Source organism: Ovis aries, chromosome X (genome assembly GCF_016772045.2).
Source record: "Ovis aries strain OAR_USU_Benz2616 breed Rambouillet chromosome X, ARS-UI_Ramb_v3.0, whole genome shotgun sequence".
Lineage (NCBI taxonomy): Eukaryota > Metazoa > Chordata > Mammalia > Artiodactyla > Bovidae > Ovis > Ovis aries.
The window spans coordinates 42888847-42914382 of NC_056080.1; the positions used below are offsets into that span (position 1 = coordinate 42888847).

The window sequence follows — 25536 nt, forward strand, 5'->3', positions numbered from 1 at the left end:
CTTACCTTTCCTCCTTAGTAAGACGGGCCAGTTTTCTGGCTTTGTGGGCAAGGATAAATCTAAAACATACAATCAAGAAAATGGGGGAAAATCAATGGATGCTATCATCTTGGGCTCATTTCTATAGCTACACATGTGTCTAGTGTACAAATCAAAAGTAAACCAGAAGAAACAAACAACACACTATCTTATGTTCCATGTTTTACTATTTAGGTGTTACATTCCTGACATTAAAAGATACCTTCTAGTTTTAGGAATTCAAGGGACTAAAAACAGATCACTGGCCTTAATTTTTGCCTGGGGGTATACCATGACTAAGCCATCTCCCCATATATAGATGGTGATCAACAGGAATACACCCTGGGTCTCAAATGCCTATCTAAGATGAGCCTGAGATTTTACAGTTCCATCCAGTTCTTGTTCTTTGGTTCTGTCTTCAATATGCTTCTCCCAATTGCCCAGCCTTCTAGAATCTGCCTCCATTTCCAGCCCTATGATTGTCTTCAACTAACCAACTGGTTTTGATCTCCCTCTTTTGACCTTTGGCTCTCTCTGAAATAAACTCATACATATCCTAAGACCCATCTCAGTTTTGGCTGTTCCAGGTAATCACCACCTCTCCATCCCCATGACATCCACATCTACGTTGCTCTTCCCTACCAAACTGAGAACTGGGCTGGTCTTGGCTTCTCTCTTATGGGAAATCTCAGCATCCCACATAAGTACCATTGATGCTCATGTAGCCTCTGCAAGAAGCCTTCTTAGTGGAACACCATAAGTCAAATCTTCGTATCATGCTTTCACAAAAGATAGCTTACCATAATATATCAACTCCCTGTGCTAAACATGAAGAAGAAAACTAGCATAACACAGTTTAAAATGTTATTGATATTTTAATCCCTTTCTAAATTTTTATTCATTGTAAGATATTATTTAAAATTATTTTTTGGCCTTGCCATGTGACTTGTAGGACCCGAGCAGGGATCGAACCTGTGTCCCCTGTAATGAAAGCAGGGAGTCCTAACCAGTGGACTATCAGGGAATTACCAGAAGACATTATTTGTAGAAAATCAGTAAGATCTTTCTTACTGCTGGATTTGGAGAAAAGTGACATTGGGTAAAAAATTATTGAACAAAGTTTGGGACACAATTATTGATGGTATAGGAATATATTGTCAATATGGAAGATCATCACACCACCACAAGCATGCCTTACCCTATTATGGCAGGATAGCTGCCATCGGGTTTAGTATCATCCAATGTATAGGCAACTGGAGCTTCCTCTCCTTCAATAATCATGCTTCCACAGTAATCTTGGAGAAAAACAAAATGGAAAAAGACATTCATCACCCTATAAAACTACCTGTAGCAGTTACAATGAAGCATACAGTTTTCAATTTGAGAAGCCCAAAGGATGAAAATAAGACCTATACTCTAAATATATGAAGGCAAATCAAACTGATGTTTGGAGAATGAAGGAGCCAACATTTGGTGAAAAACTCAAATGCTAAGTTCCTCTCTGCAAAGAAGCAATGTGATATCATGAATTAATCTAGGCCACCATTAAATGAAATCTTGTTTTCCCTTACTGTTACCACCTGTGTCCCCATTTCTTTTTTCACAAGAAATTACACAAAATCAAAGATGTGTCGAAGACATGCTAGTCTATTCCTGTAGAAGGCACTGAACATTTACACTTTATGAGGGGCCACTTGATGGTGCTAGAGATAAAAAGAACCCGTCTGTAAATGTAGGAGACATAGGAGATGTGGGTTCCATCCCTGGGTCAGGAATATCCCCTGGAGGAGGGTATAGCAACCCACTCCAATATTCCTGCCTGGAGAATCTCATGGACAGAGGAGCCTGGGAGGTTATTGTCCAAAGGGCCGCAAAGAGGCAGATATGACTGAAGTGACATAGTGCACACGTACTTATTCTAACTAGTTCTTGATTATCTGTAGATAGGGCAAAGAGCATTTCATATAGCACCTCCAGAATAACTTAGGAAACAATTTCAGCTCATTCTGGACAAACATGTTTATCTGATTCCCCTCCTGAACAAAAAAGATATGTAATTTTATCAAAAGAATACAACAGAGCAATGGTGAAAATGTCAGGGCAGAATTTTAAATGTTAGAATAAGATCCGACTACAGTGTACCGCTCTTCCTGCTCCATCATTTACTAGGAAATTGGGCTTGTTTGAACAAAATTATGGTGGGATACCTTGGAACAAAGGTTGTATAGAAAATCCAATGAGAGGGCTTCAAAATGAGGAATAAAGACTAGAGAAAGAACTTGGAGGAAATGCAATGTCCCCAACTTGTGTGTGAGCAGGCACACCTGTAGACCTTTTAACCCGCATTTGCTTCTCTGTCTCCCTTCATGACCCTCCCCACTTTGCATCTGTGAGAATCAACATCCTAGTTGGTCACTGGATTGAGGGGCACTTGCATGCCCCTCAGGTGTAGTGGGGCTAGAAAAAAACATTGAGAAAAACTGAACTACGGGGAGAAGAAATGTTTAAAGTCTGTCCGAGAATTTAAGAAGATTTAAGAATACAAGAGAAAGAGCTAAGGAATCACCATGTTATAAGAAGACAAGAAAGAAGATAGGATGTGATAAGAGAAAAGAGCAAGGGCACACTGGTCACACAGTCAGCTGAACTGGCTGGGGTGGAGGCCCTGCTTCCTGGGCAGAGATGTTGCTTGGCCTCTGTACCACCCAGGTGCACTGGGAGGAAGCAAAGGACCAAGGGGCAAAGAGAAAAGTCCTGTTCATGCCAGGACAAGTCATGTGACAACAGTAGTATTTCTGTCATTTGTAGGTAGAAAGCTGAGCAGTTCTGCCCATGCATAGGGGACTTCTGATTAACTTGGTCCAGCCTTACTCTTAAAAAGGGGCATTCAAGGACATCTAGACATTTAAGAAAGTCCTTTAACAAAAGAAGCAAACAAAAGAAGAAACAAACTAACAAACAAAAAGGAACTCTCAGGACAAAAAGACAAAGAGTAGAAGTATCCCCCAAAGTGGCAAGTAACATCCTCAGGGAGAAAAGAGAAGATATTGTACCTATGGTCAGTGATAAAGAGGACTATTCCCAGGTGGCGCTAGTGGTTTAAAAAAATAAAATAAAACCTGCCTGCCAACACAGAAGATGTAAGAGATGTGGGTTTAAACCCTGGGTCAGGAAAATGCCCTGGAGGAGGGTATGGCAACCCACTCCAATACTGTTACCTGTGAGTCACACAGATTCAGACACGACTGAAATGACTTAGTACATGCATGCAAAGAGGACTATTCAGAATCAAATAACACATGAGAAGCTTTTTTTAGTGTGGGAGTGTGGAAGGAGGAATGCCGAGCTGATGATCACATTCATCTGGAAAAATGACTGATATTTACCAAGGACAAAATTATAGGAAAAATAATGAAGAGAGAATGTGTATGCATGCTAAGTTGCTTTAGTGTTATGTGACTCTTTGCAACCCTATGGACTGTAGCCCTTCAGGCTCCTCTGTCCATGGGATTTCTCAGGCGCGAATACTGGAGTGGGTCTCCATGCCCTCCTGCAGAGGATCTTCCTGACCCAGGAATCCAACCTGCATTTCCTGCACTGCAGATGGAGTCTTTACCGCTGAGCCACTGGGGAAGCCCCTTTTATATAGAGTGCTACAAAAAAAACACATTTGTAACCCAGTGACAAAGATCAGAGAAAAAGAATGGTTGGTCCAGAAAAGCGCATATAGATATATTTCCTAGTAGGATGAGACCATCATAAACACATTTTTAAAAATGATGCACTGGAAGAAAATATCTGCAACAGATGCAGAAAAAAAAATTAATGAGCACAGGATAAAGAGATAATTGACAAAATGATTTTACATAGTTCTGAAGCCTTATTAATGATAAAAGTTGCAGATTTTATCAAAAAGAAATGCTCCTTTTCAAATCTTCAGAGCGATACAGAAGAAGCTGTTTATTGCAGCATCGTATATAATAGTAAAAACTTAAAAACAATGGAAATGCCTATTATCAGCATAACTACTGGACACATTTTGATAGAGCCATACAGGGAATTACTGTTTATTCACTTGTTGAAATAAAGTAGATTTAAATGCCAAGATGTGGAGAAATGTCTGTGGTCACGGAGGGAAGCAGCTTAGCACCAGCAAGCTCTCCATGATGGGTCACTGTCCGGTTCGTTGGAAAAGATAGATTACTTGCTCAACTGATGCACCAACCCAGTAACAGTCCTAAATAGAATGTCCTGCAAAGGCGGAAGATTAGGAGGCTGCAATGTGGTGGAAAGGGGTAGATACAGTGAGAACTGTCCGAAGGGAAAAATGTGTAACTTTCCCCCTTTGCCTTCAGCACAACCTTCCTCTCATCTTCTGTAATCTAGGTCCTCATCTCAGTCCACCCTTCCCTTTGCCCTCAGTCTCAGGTACTGACTGTTCTTACCTGGTCTCCTCTTGGAAGAAAAGGAGCTGTGATGAGGGTAAATGTGATAAGACTCTAGCAGTGCGCTGTTCAATATAGTAGGCATGTGTGGCTTTTGTGCATTTGAATTTTTTTTTCTTTTTTTAAGCTTTTAAATTTCATATTGGAGTAAAGTTGATTAACAATGTTGTGATATTTTCACACACCGAGGAAACCAGAATTGAAAGAAACACGTGTACCCCAGTGTTCATCGCAGCACTGTTTATATAGCCAGGACATGGAAGCAACCTAGATGTCCATCAGCAGATGAATGGATAAGAAAGCTGTGGTACATATACACAATGGAATATTACTCAGCCACTCAAAAGAATACATTTGAATCAGTTCTAATGAGGTGGATGAAACTGGAGCCTATTATACAGAGTGAAGTAAGCCAGAAAGAAAAACATCAATACAGTATACTAATGCATATATATGGAATTTAGAAAGATGGTAACGATAACCCTGTATGCAAGACAACAAAAGAGACACAGATGTATAGAAGAATCTTTTGGACTCTGTGGGAGAGGGCGAGGGTGGGATGATATGGGAGAATGGCATTGAAACATGTAAATTATCACATGTGAAATGAATCGCCAGTCCAGGTTCGATGCATGAGGCTGGTGCACTGGGATGACCCTGGGGGATGGGATGGGGAGGGAGGTGGGAGGGGGACTCAGGATGGGGAACACACAATATTGTAAAGTAAAAAAATTAATTAATTAATGAAAAAAAAACAATGTTGTGATATTTTCAAGGGTATAGCAAAGTGACTCAGTTAATGCATTAATATATATATATATACACGTATCTATTCTTTTTCAGATTCTTTTCCCATTTAGGTTATTACAGAATATTGAGCCGAGTTCCCTGTGCTATACATTTATGACCTTGTTGGTTATCCATTTTAAACAGAGCAGTATGTACATGAAAACCCCAAACTCCCTAACCATCCCTCCCCACAATCTTTCCCCACAGGGTAACCATAAATTCGTTCTCTAAGTCTGTGAGTCTGTTTCTGTTTTGTAAATAAACTCATTTGTATTTTTTTCTTTTTAGATTCCACATATAAGTCATATCATATGGCATTTGTCTTTGTCTGGCTTACTTCACTCAGTGTGATAATCTCTAGGTCCATCCATGCTGCTACAAATGGTATTATTTCTCTCTTTTTTAATGGCTGCATAATATTTTTAAACTTAAAGCAATTAAAATGAAGTAGCCATGTGTGGCTTCTTACGTTTGACCTTAAAGCAATTAAAATGAAACAAAATTGAAAAATTCAGGTCCTCAGTCTCATTAGCTACCTTTCAAGTATTCAATTCTCAACACAAGTGACCAGTGGATGCTGTACTGGAAAGAATCACTCTGGAACAGTTCCATCATTGCAGAATCTAGTATTTTAGTGGGCATCTCTGTAATGTTCTATCCAGCAGAGCAACACACTTATTGAATATCTATTTTACCCAGTAGAATCCTGACACAAGGGAGAAATTGCCTGGAAATTTTCAGAATCCCCATCTTTGTGAATGGCTCTATAAACTCATACTTTAAAAAAATTGTATCAGAAAGTGTTAATAATCTATTTTCACAAAATTTTGTGAAAGGATTAAGTAAACATTATATTGAGTTATGATGTGCTGTGCTAAGTTGCCTCAGTCGTGTACGACTCTTTGAAACCCCATGGACTGTGGCCCATCAGACTCCTCTGTCCATGGGGATTCTCCAGGCAAGAATACTGGAGTGGGTTGCCATTTCCTCCTCCAGGGAATCTTCCCAACCCAGGGATCAAACCAGGGTCTCTTACATTGGCAGGTGTGTTCTTTACCACTAGCACCACCTGGGAAGCCTATATTGAATCATAAAAAGAGTTAATCATATTCTAAGGAAAGTTAATTCCATGAGTTTGTGCCAATGTACTTTACTTGATGGAACTGACCTTAGAACCTGGATGAATGTTTCATGCTTGCATGCTAACAAAAACAGTTATACACAAATGTGTAACTTTGCACCAAGTTTCTTGGACCTTCTACCAAAGAAAAGTACTCACCCATATTTCTCCAGAAGGGCTCTTTATAATAAACTATACTCTTGATGACTGAACCCAAAGGCACACGAGTGATCAGTTGATTTCTCATCATTGGCAGAGGGGGATTGAAGTGAATCTTCATGCCCAGAACAGGAGGAACAGCGCTAATCACGTACTTAGCCTGGAAAAAAAAAATGGTGTGATTAAACATTGTTGGTGGGTTGGTTTTGCTCTTTTTTTTTTTTAATGTTTCTCCCTCATTTTACCTTTGTCCCCCACTTAATCTCTTAACAGAGAAACTAGAAGGGCCCTGTTAAAATCAAAATGAGCTCTGATTGTTCCTTAGTTCAAAACCTCCAATGACTTCCCATCACACTTGGGAGTCAAAGCCAAGTTCCTCACAGTCACTTTCAAGGCCATACATGAGAGGAATACCTGTCACATCTCTGATCTCATCTTCTGTTACTCTTCCCCACAATCCTCTTAATATCACCATTTTTACTACCTTGCTATTACTTCATTATGCCAGGCTTGCTCCTACCTCAGAGCCTTTGCACTGATGTTGAGTCTATCTGAAAAATTATTCTCCAGAGAGCCACCTTGCTCAATCGATCATCTCTTTGGGTTCTGCTCTCAAACATCACCTTCTGAGTGAGACCTTCCTTGATGACCTTATTTCAAATTGCATGACCAATGGCCCACCCCACCTTTGGCATCATCCCCCTGTCCTTTCCCTGCTTGGTTTTTTCCACAGTCCTCATCACTATCTGGCATTGTCTATGTTTTAACTATATATTTGATTATAGCTTTTCTCCTTCACTAGAACATAAATCACGTGAAAGCAGGCAATTTTATCTGTTTTGTTCACTGCTATGTTTCCAACTCCTAGAAGAATGCCAGGCACATAAGAAGCACTTAATATGTATCAAATCAATGCTTTCTTTGGTTTTCTAATTCTGCAGGAGCCCAATACAGAGGATTGATAATATATATTTTATAAATCTTCCAACTTAGCCCCAAATATTATGGTTCCATTTTCCTTTCTTTCAGATAGAGGTAGCTTTTTCACTTTGGGCAAAGACATTGTCTGTGAAATCTGGAACATTCTTGGCTTTATTTATGCTCTGGTTACCTATGGTACTCTGGTCTCCTCCACCTGGTTTAAGGCTCTTGGTTACCTCGTACAATTCATGGTTTAGGGTCTCCACAAGGACATTTTCTCCTGTCTGGTCAATGTGGATCACAGGCCTCTCCAGCTTCACTCGATCCCCCAGGAGTTCCATTATCCGCTCACTCACTTGACCAGATCCACCCACAAATTTCCTCTCCTGGAAAGAAAAAAAAAGACCCAAGGAGTGAGTAGGAAATATAAAAATAGATACAAATTGCTAAATTGCTAGTTTTCCTCACACATCTTTACTGTGTGAGGTATTTAGCTTCATGTTGCTCTCGTGGCTGTTTTTTTTTCACCTTTGTTTTCTAACTAATGATGGATGCATCTGTCCTCAGTAGCTTAAGTCGTGTCCTACTCCTTGAGACCCCATGGCCTGTAGCCCGCCAGGCTCCTCTGTCCATGGGATTCTCTAGGCAAGAATACTGGAGTGGGTTGCCATTCCCTCCTCCAGGGGATCCTCCCAACCCAGGGATCCAACTTGGGTCTCCTGCATTGCAGGCAGATTCTTTACCACTAGTGCCACCTGGGAAGCCGCTTTCAACAAAATCACCAGTTTTCTAACAGTCACATTTCATGCTATGTTCTGATGGGCTCCTAGGCTCCAAATTCAGGTGGACATCCTCAGCCTGACTCCCAAGTCCCACCTGCCTGGCCACTGCCCCGGCTCTGTGCCATACCTGCATCCTTTGATTGGGTTGCTGGGTCAATCACTTGCCTGAGCCCACATAGGCCTGTTTCCCCTTTCCTTGTCACTCAGTCTCAGAACCCGGCTGGCCGACCCGTCCCCAGGCCAGCTTACTCCCTGTTACAGTCTGTCTGTCTCACCCTGGGTCAGGTACCTGCTGTCTCTGTGGTCACTGAGGTCATTCCACCTCCCTGCACCCCCTTGTCCCAAGCCCAGGAAAACGCTTCAAAGTGTTCTGCATGATTGTACATACATTTGAGCTGACCACTTCCTCCTACGTGTTCGGTTCAGCTAAATTTTAAAAAGACTATTTCAAATAGTTCCCAGAAGAAGGTGAAGGAGAAAGAGAATGGAGTGGAAGAAGGAAAAGGGAGATGAGAGGAAGGAAGGGGGAGGAAGAGTAAGGAGAGAAAAGGAAAATCGCTGTCAAGCAGATCATCTAAGAACTCTAATCCATTTCCTACAGTGCCCAGCACAGCCCCTTATACAAGGCTGGGGTTCAGGAAATAAGCAATGAATGAATTCCATGTGGTGTATGTGTTTTTAATTGAAAATATATTTCTGATTTTCTCTGTTGAGCTTTCTAAGAAGTACCCAGTTCATCGGCTGGTCTCTTGCAAACATATTAATCATTGGATGTATATCTAAATGGAAGATTGCAAAAGTATATTAAAAAGCCTAATTTTTAAATGCTATTGGCCACTGGGTTGTGACATTTGGTACCTAACAACAGACTCCCCCTTTCAAAAGTCACTTTGAGCTGCTACGCTTAAACTCCAAAAGCCACAAGCATGCCTCCAGCTCCGTCTGTTCATGACTGAAGGATGGATGATGGCGATTTTTCAATTAGGTGGTGGTGGTTTTTTATTGGAATGGTCCGGGTATGAATGGGTACCTGCCCTCCATTGGATGTTGAGAAGATCCTGGTCGTGCCCCCACACTGCTTCACATACCATAGGAACCAGAGAGCGGAGACCTCATGGATCTCTGCGGAGACGCAAAGGTTCACAAAGAGAATAGCAAGCTGCTTCGAAGATCTGCTCAGGAAGAAATAAGAGCAACATTGACAAATGCAGGGGAGCATCTTCTTCATTGTCTGGCAATTATTCAAACAGCAAACTTACTTGGCTAAGTGGAATGCAATTTGGCAAGTTGCAGAAATTCGTAATCACTAGAATTTAATATTATAAAACATGACATCAGAGATTTGGGGAATAAGAGATATACTTTCCCCTTCATCAAAAGACCTAACTCAGAATCAGGCTTCTCTGGTGGCTCAGGTAGTAAAGAATCTGCCTGCAATGCAGGAGACCCAGGTTCAATCCCTCGGTCACAAAGATCCCCTGGAGAAGGAAATAGCTATCCACTCCAGTATTCTTGCCTGGAGAATCCGATGGACAGAGGAACCTAGTGGGCTACAGTCCATGGGGTCACAAAGAGTCGGGCATGACTTTCCACACACTTGCTACTCTTCCAGTCATCCCCATCTCAGTAAAAGGCATCACCATTCATCCACTTGCTAAGGCCAACACTAGAGAAATCAACTTTAATTTCTCTTTCCATCACTCTCCCTCCCACCCAATCCATTGGGAAGTCCTACTGTTTCTCACCACATCACTCCATCTTCATCACTACCAATTTGGCAACCTCTCTTGCCAAGGTTATTGCAATTATTTCCTCCACACTGGTTCCTGGACAAGGTTCCACTTGTCCACACCTAATATCTATTTACCATGCTTGAAGCCAAAATCTTTTTATTGCCTTTGCCTCTGTGATGCTCTTTTTCAAGTGTAAATCAAGTCACGTCACACCCCCCCCCCTTCTTAAAACTTTCCAGTGGCATCCTTTCAAAACCAGAATAAGATTCAGATCTTTTACCATAGCCTTCAAAGTCCTAAGTGGTCTAATCCATTCCTATGTTTCCTATTTCATCCAGTACCTTCTCTATTTATTCTAATATCTCCTCAGAAAGATGAACTCTTTTTTTAAACTACATTTTAAAATTTTTGTTCAGTTAGTTAATTCTGTAGTTACTTTTGGCTGTGCTAAATCTCCATCATCGTGCGGGTTTCTCTCTAGTGGCAGCGAGTGGAGACTACTTTCTAGTTGCGGTGTGCAGGTTTCTCACTGTGGGGCTTCTCTTGTTGTGGAGCACGGGCTCTAGGGCTGTGTGGGCTCAGCAGCTGTGGCACATGGGCCTAGCTGCCCTATGGCATGTGGGATACGGGTTTGATACCTGGTCGAGGAGGATCCCACATGCCACAGAGCAACCAGGCCCATGGACCACCAGCAAAGCCCCAAATGAACTCTTACATGTTCAGGAAAGTGAGCACCAGCTTCTATATTCCCAGTACACTGGCATTCTCTATCATTTGACCACAATATCATTTAAACTCTTTTTAGGGTCTTATCTTAATTATTGGTTTATTATTTTTTTTATTTCTGTCTCCCACAGTAGAATATCATCAGTGAGAAGGGAATCTTAACTTTTTTGCTCACCATAGTGTCCTCTTTAATAAAATAGTCTGGCACATAGTAAGCACTTAATAGATTACTTGTTATATGACTGAATGAACACACATTGATGAGAAATATCAATTCAACATTACTTTCATTTTATTTATTTATTTGGCCATGCCACACAACTTACAGAGCTTCACTCATGTCTCAGGAGTAAAGAATCTACCTCCCAGTGCAGCAGACGCAGGAGACCCAGGTTTGATCCCTGGGTCGGGAGGATCCCATGGGGAAGGAAATGGCAACCCACTCCAGTATTCTTGCCTGGAAAATCCATGGACAGAGCCTGGTGGGCTACAGTCCACGGGGTCGCAAAGGGTTGGACACAACTGAGCAACTGAACAACAAAACAACTTGTGGGATCTCAGTTTCCCAACCAGGGGTTGAAGCTGTACCGCAGCCTGGAATCCTTAACTACTAGGCCACTAGGGGGAACTCCCTAAACACTATTTTTAAATGATCTATAAGCAAGGAGATCAAACCAGTCAACCCTAAAGGAAATCAGTCTTGAATATTCATTGGAAGGACTGAAGTTGAAGCTGAAACTCCAATACTTTGGCCACTTGCTGCAAAGAACTGACTCACTGGAAAAGACCCTACTGCTGGGAAAGACTGAAGGCAGGAGGAGAAGGGGACAACAGAGGATGAGATGGTTGGATGGCATCACCGACTCAATGCACATGAGGTTGAGCAAGCTCTGGGAGTTGGTGATGGACAGGTAAGACTGGCGTGCTGCAGTCCAAGAGTCAGACACTACTGAATGACTGAACTGAACTGATAATGCTCAAAGGATATGCTAGGTGAAGTACCAAGTGCAGAATTAGTCACAGTTAGCTATTCAGTTATTTTACCACCTAATGGAAGACCAGCCCAAAGAATGGAGGAGGCAAAAAAGAGATGAACTTTTGTTTGAGGTTGGCAGGTAAATGATGAGAAGTTATGTCCTACCTGTAGCCACACCAGAAGGTGAAAGATCTCATGCAATTCCAACAACTCAGTTACATCTAACAGATCCTAAAATTCACCAGGAGTAATGTGTACTCTGCGATATCTTTAATTAGGACCAACCTCGCTTTTGACTTTGACATAAAGTTTGCATGTTGTTTTACATCTGAGGCAAAATTTGCTACCAGGTAATGCTGACAATCGGAGAAGGCAATGGCACCCCACTCCAGTACTCTTGCCTGGAAAATCCCATGGGCGGAGGAGCCTGGTAGGCTGCAGTCCAAGGGGTCACTAAGAGTCAGACACGATTGAGCGACTTCACTTTCACTTTTCACTTTCATGCATTGGAGAAGGAAATGGCAATCCACTCCAGTGTTCTTACCTGGAGAATCCCAGGGATGGGGGAGCCTGGTGGGCTGCCGTCTATGGGATCACACAGAGTCGGACACGACTGAAGCGACAGCAGCAGCGATGCTGACAATGCATGGGATAAATAATACTGTATTCCACTTATTGAACTCTTTTATACTCCATGGTTTTCTAAACCCACTGTCTTACTGATTTGTTATAAAAATGACAGTTATTATTTTTCCCCAGTTCACAAGCCCCAAAACTGAGTCTCAGGGAGCTCACTAAATGGTACCACTGTAAACCACATCATACATGATTAAAACCTCATGCTTTTAATACCTCAAAATGCTTTATAATTAATCAGCTGACCTCAAAGGGACTAATCCCCTGACCAAGGGACACCGCTCTACCCTAGTGTACTTTAGCTCTGGAAGTTTGTAGAATCATATAACACACACCAGTTACTTGTGACAATGTTTGCAATCATAACCACCTGGTAGCACTTTTGTGATAGTCCCCATCATTAAGCCTGTAAATAGTGTAATATACATGTTGAAGTGACTTAAAGTTAGTTTTGCAAAATTCCTCATGATAATGGAAGGGACGGAAATTGCTGACTCATGCTTCCTTTGCAGAGGCAATTTTTGTCATCTATCTAAAGCAAATATCCAAAGAATGGTTTAAAATATTACTTCAAAGTAAAAATATCCTTTACTGTTTCCTGATGTCTTGTTTCCTTTGTTCTTTAATTTATAGGTGAATCCGGACAATATAAGGTAAAGGGAGTCAGCTAGATAATGAACATCAAACATAAAAATAGTGCGGTGATTGTTACTGTTGCCACTTTGGTGAGAAAGAAAGAACTGGTTTGAAATCAAGGGATATCTATAAGTCATTCTCTCTGGAGAGTCAGGCCATATCTAATGCTTTATTTGATTTACTCTGGGAGCTTTAGTGGAAAAAGAATTAGAAGAAAAATATCTGAGGGATGGAAGGTCAAGGAAGCTAGTGCAATAATATTTTTGTGTTCCTTGCCCTGTTGACTTTTTAAAAGGTAAACGTTACTATATTTTCTACATGGAAAAAAATAAATGTATTTTATAAAATTTGGAAAATTCATAAAAATAAAAAGATGAGAGAATGAGTATCTTCCAGATTTCTGCCTCCCCCAAAGATAATCCCTAGACTCATTTCGGTGCATTTTTTTCTAGTTATAGATTTTAAAAAGTATATTTACATAGTTGTGACTATATCATAAATTCAATGTGTTTCTTAAAGCATATTATAAAATGATAATAACAGACAGAATGATCAACACTAATCTTTGAATGTATGACTGTACTTTAGTTTGAATCACAGTAGGTTGGATATGGTGGGGATTTTGTCCAGTTCAGTTCAGTCACTCAGTCATGTCTGACTCTGCGATCCCATGGACTGCAGCACACTTGACTTCAGGCCTCCCTGTCCATCACCAACTCCTGGAGTTTACCCAAACTCATCTCCATTGAGTCAGTGATGCCATCCAACCATCTCACTCTCTGTTGTCCCCTTCCCTTTATTTTATTTATTTTTAAAATATTTATTTGGCTACATTGGATCTTAGTTGCAGCATGTGGGATCTAGTTCCCTGACCAGGTATCAAACCTGGGCCCCCTGCATTGGGAGAGCAGAGGCTTAGCCACTGGATCACCAGAGAAGTCCCAAGGGTTACTTCCTTTGAAACTAGGAAATGATCTCATAGTTATCTTGCTTAGGAAAAATTTAAAAATTAGCTTGTGTTCATATAGTCCTAACATCTCAGAATGCAGTATTTCGTCAGCCAACAACCTGAAATATTCAATAACAGGAGGACAAGGCCAAGGACTATGACAGAAAAACTCAGATCTCTATGAGACCAAAGAAATATAATTAGTCTTATCTTCAGTGAGCTTTAAAGCTCTCTGGAGACAGAAGAACTCATGAATTTATTAAAAGCTTTTTATAATGGGAGTTATAAAATAAATGCAGGTAATAAATACTCATTATATTTTGAAAATCTCATGTGTAAAATTTAAAACTGAATACTGCAATTTTATTACCAAAAAACCCCGTTGTATCACAAGCTACATTCTCAAAAAATGTGGTAAATCACATGTGTTAAAATGATGTAATTAATAATAGGCATGATTTCATGACAATAAAAGGGTTTTATTCTTTCAAAATTGGTTGTTTTCAAAGGCTGAAGACATAAGAGTAGTACATGCTCATCACAAACTATTATATAATAATAATGGCAATGATTAAAAACTGGAAGTAACTAAAATGTCTAATGATAATAGATAAACACATTATAATATTCACTTTTCATGGAATAGTCTGCAACCATGAAATATGGTGTTTGATGAAGAATTTTAATTACTCGGACAAATGTTTGCACTGTAATATATGTTTAAAAAAAAGTTCTGATGGATGTCCATTGCTTGCAGTGCATATACTGTGTTCTTTTTAGAAATGAGATCACATTGTACATACTTGATTATAGCCTGCTTTTCTATTTGTTTAATAATACAATTTTTTCAAGCCATTAAATATTCTTCTACAACAAAATTTTAAAGATTTTAGGGTATTCCAATTTTCAGACAAAGCATAATTAATTTAACCAATCTTCAATTTGGGGACCTTTCGATTTTCCTTTTAAAAATAATGCTCTGAGGAAATTTCCTGGTGATCCAGTGGTGAGGACTCTGCTTCCACCGTCAAGGGCCTGGGTTTGATTCCTGTTCAGGGAACTAAGGTCCTGCAAGCCACGTGGCCAAAATAATAATAATAATGCTCTGAATTTCCCTTTCTCTCTCCTTTTTTAAGCTAAATTTTTAAAAGTTGAATTTGCATATGAAAACATATGTACATTTTATGTCTTTTTATTATTTCCATATCTCAGATTCAGATATCCCTAAAATCTTTTTTACTTTTAGTTGCCAGAGCTCCAGCTTCCCTCCCCAATGCCTAGAGAATGAAGATATCAACCGCAGAGTCATATTCCCAGCTAATGCTCTTTAGCATGGGCAAATACCCTCATTGCAATTCCATTTTCTTACTTTGTTTACCACAAATTCACCATATGCTTGAGATTCAATCCTTTCCCTTTTCCCTGCTGTCCAAGATCAGTGAGGCCTCTCTATCATGTCTGTCTATACAGCTTCCACAACTCTGCCAACTGCAATTTAATACTTGACTCATGCACACTTTCTTTCAATGCTACATGTTTCTCCTTAATGGGGAGTAGTCATCCATGTTTCCTGGATACTTGTGAATGATCCAGAGAACTTCTCTAGAAGTTCCTCTTCAAAGCCTTAAAGAGTTGCACCCCATTCCATAGGTGTTTGAAATGTATATCCTGATACACTATCTCCATACCTGACCTTTAGCAAGGAGTACAAAACTATCTTTACTTCAACAGCTTGATAAATGAGATCTTTAAGCTGTTCCTTTTTTAAAAACACATATTTATTTTTATTTATTTATTTATTTATTTATTTTGGCCATGCCATGTAGGATCTTAGTTTCCCCCACCAGGGGTTAAAACAGTGCCCCCTGCACTGGAAGCACAGAGTCCTAACTACTGGACCACCAGGGAAGTCTCCCTTTAAGCTGTTCTAAATAAAAGAGATGGCACATTCTAGACTGTCCTGAGGACTTTATGGGCCAATATCACCTTTGTGATGCAAACCTATTTCAAAGAAGTAAGTTTGATGTATAGACACCTTTAGGACATGATCCCAATATTTTTCAGCCCTCCACTTGACCAACTGTGGTTTTAGACATAAAACAGCTCTTTATCTCAGAGCTGCTGAATGGAATTGCTAAATACATCTGCAAGTGGATCACAGTCAACGCCTGTGCCTGATGGCGACTCTTACTCTGTCCAGCAGATCTTGTCCAGCAACTCCTTCATTGTCATCCGGTCCCACTGTTCTGCAAGGGGTGCCTTCCATGGGGCGTCACTGGGAATCTACATTTGGGTGATGATTCAGAGGGGAAAAAACAAATGTAATTTTCCATTTTAAATTACCATTTCAATAGTATTAAAAACTCTAACTTAAAGAAAATTCCAAATTCCTTCAATAGTGGTTTTTATTGCACAATCCATTTCCTATTCCTATTCACTCAATCCATATTTAATTTATGCTAACCTTTCCTCTACCATAAATCAACGTGATGCTGTAATCAGGTGGTTTCCATATAACTACTAAGTTACTCATTTAGAGAGAACAATTCAGAAAGCCAACGCCTTAACAAAGATCAGCCAGTTGCACCAAATCATGTTTAAACTGGACCTTCAGGTGTGTTTACTCTGTGTGTGTTTACTTAGGAGATGCAGGTTTGGGCATGGTGATGACTCAAAGATCCAGAAATCTAATTTGCTATTTCTGAAGCTATTCTACATTAGAAACATTATCACAGGAAAGCTGAATGATATAGAATCTTCCCTCCGCCCCCCGCCATTGGTAGTATACAAATAGGAGCCTGTTGGACATCTCATTCTTTTAAGGGTTAGAAACAAGTTTATTCATCCATCTCACAAATCTTTACTGTGAGTCACTGTGCTACACAATGTGCTTGGCATTGGTGACATGTTTCACCTTCTTTCAAGGACTACACTTATCATGAAGAATACAAATGTCATCAAAGAAGCTTGTGGAAGTTTTACCTCTCGTCCCATGTCATCCATCGTCCTCCAGAGGTTGTTATGATCTAGGTAGGCAATAGGATTCCACACAGATGGGAATGAGCCCCTGAAGGGGTAGGATTTGCCCTGTGAGATACAAGATATTTTTCAAAGGAAACATTTACTTCGATGTTAAATAGCTGTAAGCAAAATCATGTTATCAGTATGTGCATGCTAAGTCGCTTCAGTAGTGTCTGACTCTTTGCAACCCTATGGACTGTAGCCCGCCAGGCTCCTCTGTCCATGGGATTCTCCAGGCAAGAATACTGGAGTGAGTTGCCATTTCCTCCTCCAAGGGATTTTCCTCACCCAGGGATCAAACCCAGGTCTCCTAAATCTCCTGCGTTAGCAGGAGAGTTCTTAACCACTAGCACCACCTGGGAAGCCCCCTATCAGTTTGTGATAGATACTCAAATGTTTTAGTTCCTTGTGTCCTCAGAACTTAACATTTAAGCATGAAGATTTCCAGCAGAATTCCCAGTTACTAAATAAATTTGGTGCCACACCCAACATAATAGAGAAGCTACTTTCTGAAACTGGAACTCTTACCATGTAAAATATAAATGCCAGTACAGAAGTGAGGTTACCTAATCTCATTTTCCAATGGTACTTACAAATATCTCAGAGCCAGGATATCCCTGCATGGTGGAGAGTCAGAAAATGGAAACTATAAATATTACACAAGTTAGAAGGGGATGGAAAACCAATTGCTGGAATGCAAATATCTCTAGGAAGAGTCACAAAAGAGGACCCAGCAAGTTTTTCCCAGGAATAGATACACTAGGTCAACACAGGAGTTCCCAAGGATCAAGGTCAAAACAAAAAGAAGAGACAACTTAGGGAGTTCCCTGGTGGTCCAGTTAGGACTCCTAACTTTCACTGTCATGGCCCCAGCTTCAATCGCTGGTTGGGGAACTAAGATCCTGCAAGCAGAGTACAGCCACACACACAATAACAGACGATTTCAAGGATCTCTTTGTGACATGTTTACACTACCTGGTGCTTCCAAGAGAGTAGGGATACCTCAACACAGAGATAAAAGGCATACATTAATATTTCTGCAAAGATTACTAATATGGCAGCATGTAAGTCATCTCTGGGAAACTTAACTTGTTAATGCTGGAAGAAAACTACCATTAATCACTTTTGGTTTATTTGCAAACCTGAGTCAGAAGTCAGGATGTGTATTCTGACATCATCTTGCAACCAAATTGGAGTAACTCAAGGTCCACAATCAACCCATATCTCACAATAGTCTCAGTCACTCAGCAAAGTTTCATCTCATACTGATTTTGCGCTCACAGAAATAATTTTAATTACAAACTCTATGGTCATATTGCTCTTTCTCCAACAACGTCCTAAGGTTCTCAGGGAAGAGTTATCATATAGGCTTACTTTTCTTCTATTAGTCAAGATTCTCCAGACAAACAAAGCCAATTGAATGTGTGTGTATGTGTGTGTGCATGGGAGTGATGAGAGAGAGAGAGATTAATTTAAGGAATTGGCTCAGGCAATTGTAGAGGCTTGGCAACTCCATAATCTACAGGGCAGGCTGGCTAGCTGGAAATTCAGGGAAGAGTTGCAGTTCAAGCCCAAAGACCATCTGCTAGCAGAATTCCCTCCTCCTTGGGGAACCTCAGTGTTGTTCTGTTAAAACCTTTAACTGCTTGGATGAGGTCCACTCACATTATGGAGAGGAATCTGCTTTATTCAAAGTCTAATTTAAATGATAATCTCATCTAAAAAAATACCTGCAGAGACGCATCTAGAAGAGTGTTTGATCAAATATCTGGGTATTGTGGCCTAGTGAAGTTGACACATAAAATTAACTACTACACATTTCAGCCGGCAAAGAATCTATCTGCAGTGCATGAGACCCGGGTTCCATCCCAAGGTCGGGAAGATCCTGGCAAAGGGAATGGCTACCCACTTCAGTATTCTTGCCTGGAGAATTCCACGGACAGAGGATACAGTCCAGGGGATCACAGAGTGGGACAAGACTGAGTAACTAACACTTTCATGAGGTATAATTCACATACAATGAAATCATTTTAAATGCACCATTTGGGAAGTTTTTGACACACTGTATGTACCTGTGTAACCATTATGACAATCAAGATATAAAACATTTCCATCACCCCAGAAAGTTCTCTCCTACCCCTTCCCAGTCAATTCCTATTCCCTTTCTGCCCCCAGACAACCACTGATCAGTTTTTTGTCTCTATAGATTGGTTTTGCCTGTTCTAGAATTTTTTTTTTTAACAAATGGAATCATGCAGTATGTATGATTCCACATTTATCTGGCTTCTTTTGCTCAACATGGTGTTCTTGAGGCTCATCCATGCTGCAGTGGTCCTTTTTGATTGCTGACTGTTTCACTGTATGGATGCACCATGGTTTGTTTATCCATTCCTCCGCTGATGATTATTTCCAGTTTTGATTCATTGTGAATAAAGCTATTATGAACATCCTTGTACAGGTCTTTTTGTCACACACACACACACACACACACACACACACACACACATACATAGGTATTTTTTTCTTTTGAATAAATGCCTAGTAGTGGAATGGCTGAGCTGCATGGTAGCTGTACATTGAACTTTTCAAGTTTAATAGTTTCCCAAAGTGATCCTACTGCTTTACATTCTCACCAGAAATGTACAAGAGTTCTACTTGCTCCGCAGCCTGATCAACACTTGGTTGACTTTTATGTTTTAAGTACCCTTTTGATTTTAGAATGTTAGACTTATGAAGAAATTGCAGAGACAGTACAGAAAGTGTCCTTATACCTTTCAACTAGTTTTCCCTAATGCTAATATTGTACATTACCACTGTACATTTCTGAAAACTTGGATCCACAGGATCATTCGTTACAAAGGACATGTGAGTCCCACCCCAGCACTGCCTCTCCAAAGCTGATTGACATGGAACAAGTAAGTTGCTTGATCTCATTAGGCCCCATATATCAATCTTTCCAACTCGACAACTCTTGGCCCCATCATCTTCCTCCAGGAAGGATGTCCAGATTACCACAAACAACTGGGTTAGGGGGCCTTCTCTATGTCCCAGAGCTCTCCTGCCACTAACTCCACTGCACCAGTGTCATTTTACCACTCTGTGTTACCCACTGGACTTTAAGCTACAAGATCACACACTCTGGAGCCAATCTTATGATTAAGTCATGTCTCTGCCACTCACTAGCTATGTTCAGCTGCTTAAGCTCTCTGTCCTCAGTTTATCCATGTGTAAAATGGGATGACAGTCACTACCTCATAGATGTATTGTAAAGATAAAGTGAGATGACTCACGTGAGTTACTCTGACAACTGGCATATTGTCAGTTCTCAACAAACAATGTTGTTGTTATTCCTGCAGCGGTTACACTGCTGTAATTATTATTTTTGCATATCTAGGACCTGTGGGCATAGATTTCTGGCACACAGTAAGTTCACAATAAATGTTGGATATCATCGCAGGTATGTGACCTTGAACTTACTTATTTGACACACAATGTCCTAAATTCTAAGAAAGATCTCTGGTCTTAGTCTCTTTGGGCTGCTCTAACAACAACAACAACAAAATACAATACACTGGGTGTTTAGGAATAACAGAAATTTATTTCTCAAAGTTCTGGAGGTTGGGAAGTTCAAGGTCAAGACACTGGCAAATGTGGTGTCTGGTGAGGACCAACTTCCTGGTTCACAGATGATCATCTTCCTGCTGTATCATCATACTGTAGAAGAGACAAGAGACCTCTCCAGGTCTCTTTATAAGGGCACTGATCTCATTCATGAGGACTCTGCCCTTATGACCTGATCACCTCCCAAAGGCTCTGTCTTCTAACACTATCTCACTGCGGGTTAGGATTTCAATATATGAATTTGAGGGAGGGCACAAACATTTGGTTTATAGCAGGTTTCCTATGCTATTATTAACTTCTTTGCTTTAAGGTCCCTCCCCTGGCCCCTGAAGCTCCCCACCATCAATCCTTGCCCCCCTTCCCACTACACACCAGAGATGCACTTATAAAAGGAGTTAAGAGATAGAACTCCCACAGTAAAGAAATACGTCAGGCTACCTCGCAAAGTTAAATAAGTTAAATAAGCAGGGTGACAATATACAGCCTTGGCGTACTCCTTTCCCTATTTGGAACCAGTCTGTTGTTCCATGTCCAGTTCTAACTGTTGCTTCCTGACCTACATACAGGCTTCTCAAGAGGCAGGTTAGGTGGTCTGGTATTCCCATCTCTTTCGGAATTTTCCACAGTTTATTGTGATCCATACAGTCAAAGGCTTTGGCATAGTCAATAAAGCAGAAATAGGTGTTTTTCTGGAACTCTCTTGCTTTTTCCATGATCCAGCGGATGTTGGCGATTTGATCTCTGGTTCCTCTGCCTTTTCTAAAACCAGCTTGAACATCAGGGAGTTCACAGTTCACGTATTGATGAAGCCTGGCTTGGAGAATTTTGAGCATTACTTTACTAGCATGTGAGATGAGTGCAATTGTGTGGTAGTTTGAGCATTCTTTGGCATTGCCTTTCTTTGGGATTGGAATGAAAACTGACCTTTTCCAGTCTTGTGGCCACTGTTGAGTTTTCCAAATCTACTGGCATATTGAGTGCAGCACTTTCACAGCATCATCTTTCAGGATTTGAAAGAGCTCAACTGGAATTCCATCACCTCCACTAGCTTTGTTCGTAGTGATGCTTTCTAAGGCCCACTTGACTTCACATTCCAAGCTGTCTGGCTCTAGATTAGTGATCACATCATCATGGTTATCTGGGTTGTGAAGATCTTTTTTGTACAGTTCTTCCGTGTATTCTTGCCACCTCTTCTTAAAATCTTCTGCTTCTGTTAGGTCCATACCATTTCTGTCCTTTATCAAGCCCATCTTTGCATGAAATGTCCCCTTGGTATCTCTAATTTTCTTGAAGAGATCTCTAGTCTTTCCCAATCTGTTCTTTTCCTCTATTTCTTTGCATTGATCACTGAAGGCTTTCTTATCTCTCCTTGCTATTCTTTGGAACTCTGCATTCAGATGCTTATATCTTTCCTTTTCTCCTTTGCTTTTCGTCTCTCTTCTTTTCACAGCTATTTGTAAGGCCTCCCCAGACAGCCATTTTGCTTTTTTCCATTTCTTTTCCATGGGGATGGTCTTGATCCCTGTCTCCTGTACAGTGTCATGAACCTCATTCCATAGTTCATCAGGCACTCTGTCTATCAGATCTAGGCCCTTAAATCTATTTCTCACTTCCACTGTATAATCATAAGGGATTTGATTTAAGTCATACCTGAATGGTCTAGCGGTTTTCCCTACTTTCTTCAATTTGAGCCTGAATTTGGCAATAAGGAGTTCATGATCTGAGCCACAGTCAGCCCCTGGTCTTGTTTTTGTTGACTGTGTAGAGCTTCTCTATCTTTGGCTGCAAAGAATATAATCAGTCTGATTTCGGTGTTGACCATCTGGTGATGTCCATGTGTAGAGTCTTCTCTTGTGTTGTTGGAAGAGAGTGTTTACTATGACCAGTCCATTTTCTTGGCAAAACTCTATTACTCTTTGCCCTGCTTCATTCCAATTTCCAAGGCCAAATTTGCCTGTTACTCCAGGTGTTTCTTGACTTCCTACTTTTGCACTCCATCCCCTATAATGAAAAGGACATCTTTTTTGAGTGTTAGTTCTAAAAGGTCTTGTAGGTCTTCATAAAACCGTTCAACTTCAGTTTCTTCAGCATTACTGGTTGGGGCATAGACCTGGATAACTGTGATATTGAATGGTTTGCCTTGGAGACAAACAGAGGTCATTCTGTCATTTTTGAGATTGCATCCAAGTACTGCATTTTGGACTCTTTTGTTGACCATGATGGCTACTCCACTTCTTCTGAGGGATTCCTGCCTGCAGTAGTATATATAATGGTCATCTGAGTTAAATTCACCCATTCCAGTCCATTTTAGTTTGCTGATTCCTAGAATGACACCATCCTTATGGCAGAAAGTGAAGAGGAGCTAAAAGCCTCTTGATGAAAGTGAAAGAGGAGAGCAAAAAAGTTGGCTTAAAGCTCAACATTCAGAAAACGAAGATCATGGCATCTGGTCCCATCACTTCATGGGAAATAGATGGGAAACAGTAGAAACAGTGTCAGACTTTATTTTAGGGGGCTCCAAAATCACTGCAGATGGTGACTGCAGCCATGAAATTGAAAGACGATTACTCCTTGGAAGAAAAGTTATGACCAACCTAGATAGTATATTCAAAAGCAGAGACGTTACTTTGCCGACTAAGATCCATCTAGTCAAGGCTATGGTTTTCCCAGTGGTCATGTATGGATGTGAGAGTTGGACTGTGAAGAAGGCTGAGCGCCGAAGAATTGATGCTTTTGAACTGTGGTGTTGGAGAAGACTCTTGAGAGTCCCTTGGACTGCAAGGAGATCCAACCAGTCCATTCTGAAGGAGATCAGCCCTGGGATTTCTTTGGAAGGAATGATGCTAAAGCTGAAGCTCCAGTACTTTGGCCACCTCATGCGAAGAGTTGACTCATTGGAAAAGACTCTGATGCTGGGAGGGATTGAGGGCAGGAGGAGAAGGGGACGACAGAGGATGAGATGGCTGGATGGCATCACGGACTCGATGGACGTGAGTCTGAGTGAACTCCGGGAGATGGTGATGGACAGGGAGGCCTGGCGTGCTGCGATTCATGGGGTTGCACAGAGTCGGACATGACTGAGCGACTGAACTGAACTGACCTCGCAAAGACAGAGTACACCCAAGGCTGGCACTTGAAGACCTCTCCCTGGACTATTTGGGTCTTCTGCCCACAGGTAAAGGAGATCAGAAAGAGGTAAAACCACAAGCAGGTTGAATAATCACCCCTTAAATTGGATGAACAGCCCATTTTTGCTGCAAACCCCTTTAGGACCAAGAATCAGTTCAATTCAGTTCAGTCGCTCAGTCGTGTCTCACTCTTTGTGACCTCATGGACTGCAGCATGCCAGGCTTCCCTGTCCATCACCAACTCCCGGAGTCCACCCAAACCCATGTCCATTGTGTCGTTGATGCCATCCAACCATCTCATCCTCTGTTGTCCCCTTCTCTCACCTTCAATCTTTCCCAGCATCAGTGTCTTTTCAAATGAGTCAATTCTTCACATCAAGTGGCCAAAGTACTGGAATTTCAGCTTCAACATCAGTCCTTCCAATGAACATTCAGGACTGATTTCCTTTAGGATGGACTGGTTGGATCTCCTTGCAGTCCAAGGGACTCTCAAGAGCCTTCCCCAACACCACAGTTCAAAGGCATCAATTCTTTGGCACTCAGCTCTCTTTACAGTCCAACTCTCACATCCATACATGACCACTGGAAAAACCATAGCCTTGACTAGATGGACCATTGTTGGCCAAGTAATGTCTCTGCTTTTTAACACACTGTCTAGGTGGTCATAAGTTTTCTTCCAAGGAGTAAGCATCTTTTTATTTCATGGTTGCAGTCACCATCCGTAGTGATTTTGGAGCCCAAGGAAATAAAGTCTGCCACTGTTTCCACTGTTTCTCCATCTATTCGCCATGAAGTGATGGGACCAGATGCCATGATCTTTGTTTTCTGAATGTTGAGCTTTAAGCCAACTTTTTCACTCTCTTTCATCAAGAGACTCTTTAGTTCTTCTTCACTTTCTGCCATAAGGGTTATGCCAACTGTATATCTGAGGTTACTGATATTTCTCCCAGCAATCTTGATTCCAGCTTGTGCTTCCTCCAGCCCAGCATTTCTCATTATGTGCTCTGCATATAAGTTCAATAAGCAGGGTGGCAATATACAGCCTTGACATACACCTTTTCCTATTTGGAACCAGTCTGTTGTTCCATGCTCCAGGACCAAGAATGGAGGGGAAGAAATTAATAGTCAGACAGACAGGTTATTCAGCCCTTTGTGTGTGCTTGTTTTCACAAACACTTTGGTTCTGCCAGAAATCACCAGCAGATGACTTGAAGAAGCATGTGAGCCCAGCACATTTGGTTAATTGGTGTCCGCTCTGTCACTGCCAAGGTCTGCACCAACAGCCATGGTAGCTCCTGAGAACATAAAAGCAGTGGCTTCAGAAATTGTGAACTTCCATGTGATGCATGTGGTTTGGCCCAGGAAAAGGTGAAGAACAGCTTTTGGGTGAGGGCAGAGTTATCATGACCTGCACAGAGAGCCCCATCCAACAACAGTGACCTATTTCTCCTTCCTGGTTAACCTTCGACCCATTGTGAGACGGGTACCTCTCCACTATCCCTCCCTCCTTTCTCAAGGATAACACCTTTGTAAAGCACACATCATATGGAAAGGATATGAAGGAGGTGGGCGAGGGCTTTCCAAGACTGCACTTGATAGATGCCAGCTTAGCAGCCCAGTTGAGACGTTACCCCCACTGAAGGCCAGGCATTCAACTGGGTCCTAAACACAGTGGGGGCTGCACCAACAGAAATCATTCTGGCAACACGATGGGGTCAGAGATCAGCTGCCAAAGCCCTCCTAAATCAGGAATGCTCATAGACAGGAGGTGTGTTCAGAACTCTAAAGCCAAAACCAAAGTGAGAAGTGACCACCACAAAGAGCTCTGTGTGAGTAAATGGAAACCAAACAATGTACAAAGAGTACTGTGATGTAC

General features: G+C 41.2%; 1 protein-coding gene across 1 annotated transcript in view; it reads right to left on the bottom strand.

Annotated features, from left to right (window-relative positions):
• MAOB (monoamine oxidase B) overlaps positions 1–25536 on the bottom strand; it is a 121071-nt gene that overhangs the window by 13261 nt on the left and 82274 nt on the right. Inside the window, exons 4-10 of the mRNA XM_027963635.3 lie at positions 16873–16977; positions 16082–16173; positions 9265–9406; positions 7689–7838; positions 6532–6691; positions 1217–1313; positions 6–59 (exon numbers count right to left, since the gene is read on the bottom strand). Of these exons, the coding sequence (XP_027819436.2) occupies positions 6–59; positions 1217–1313; positions 6532–6691; positions 7689–7838; positions 9265–9406; positions 16082–16173; positions 16873–16977 (800 nt within the window). The remainder of the gene's footprint in view (positions 1–5; positions 60–1216; positions 1314–6531; positions 6692–7688; positions 7839–9264; positions 9407–16081; positions 16174–16872; positions 16978–25536) is intronic.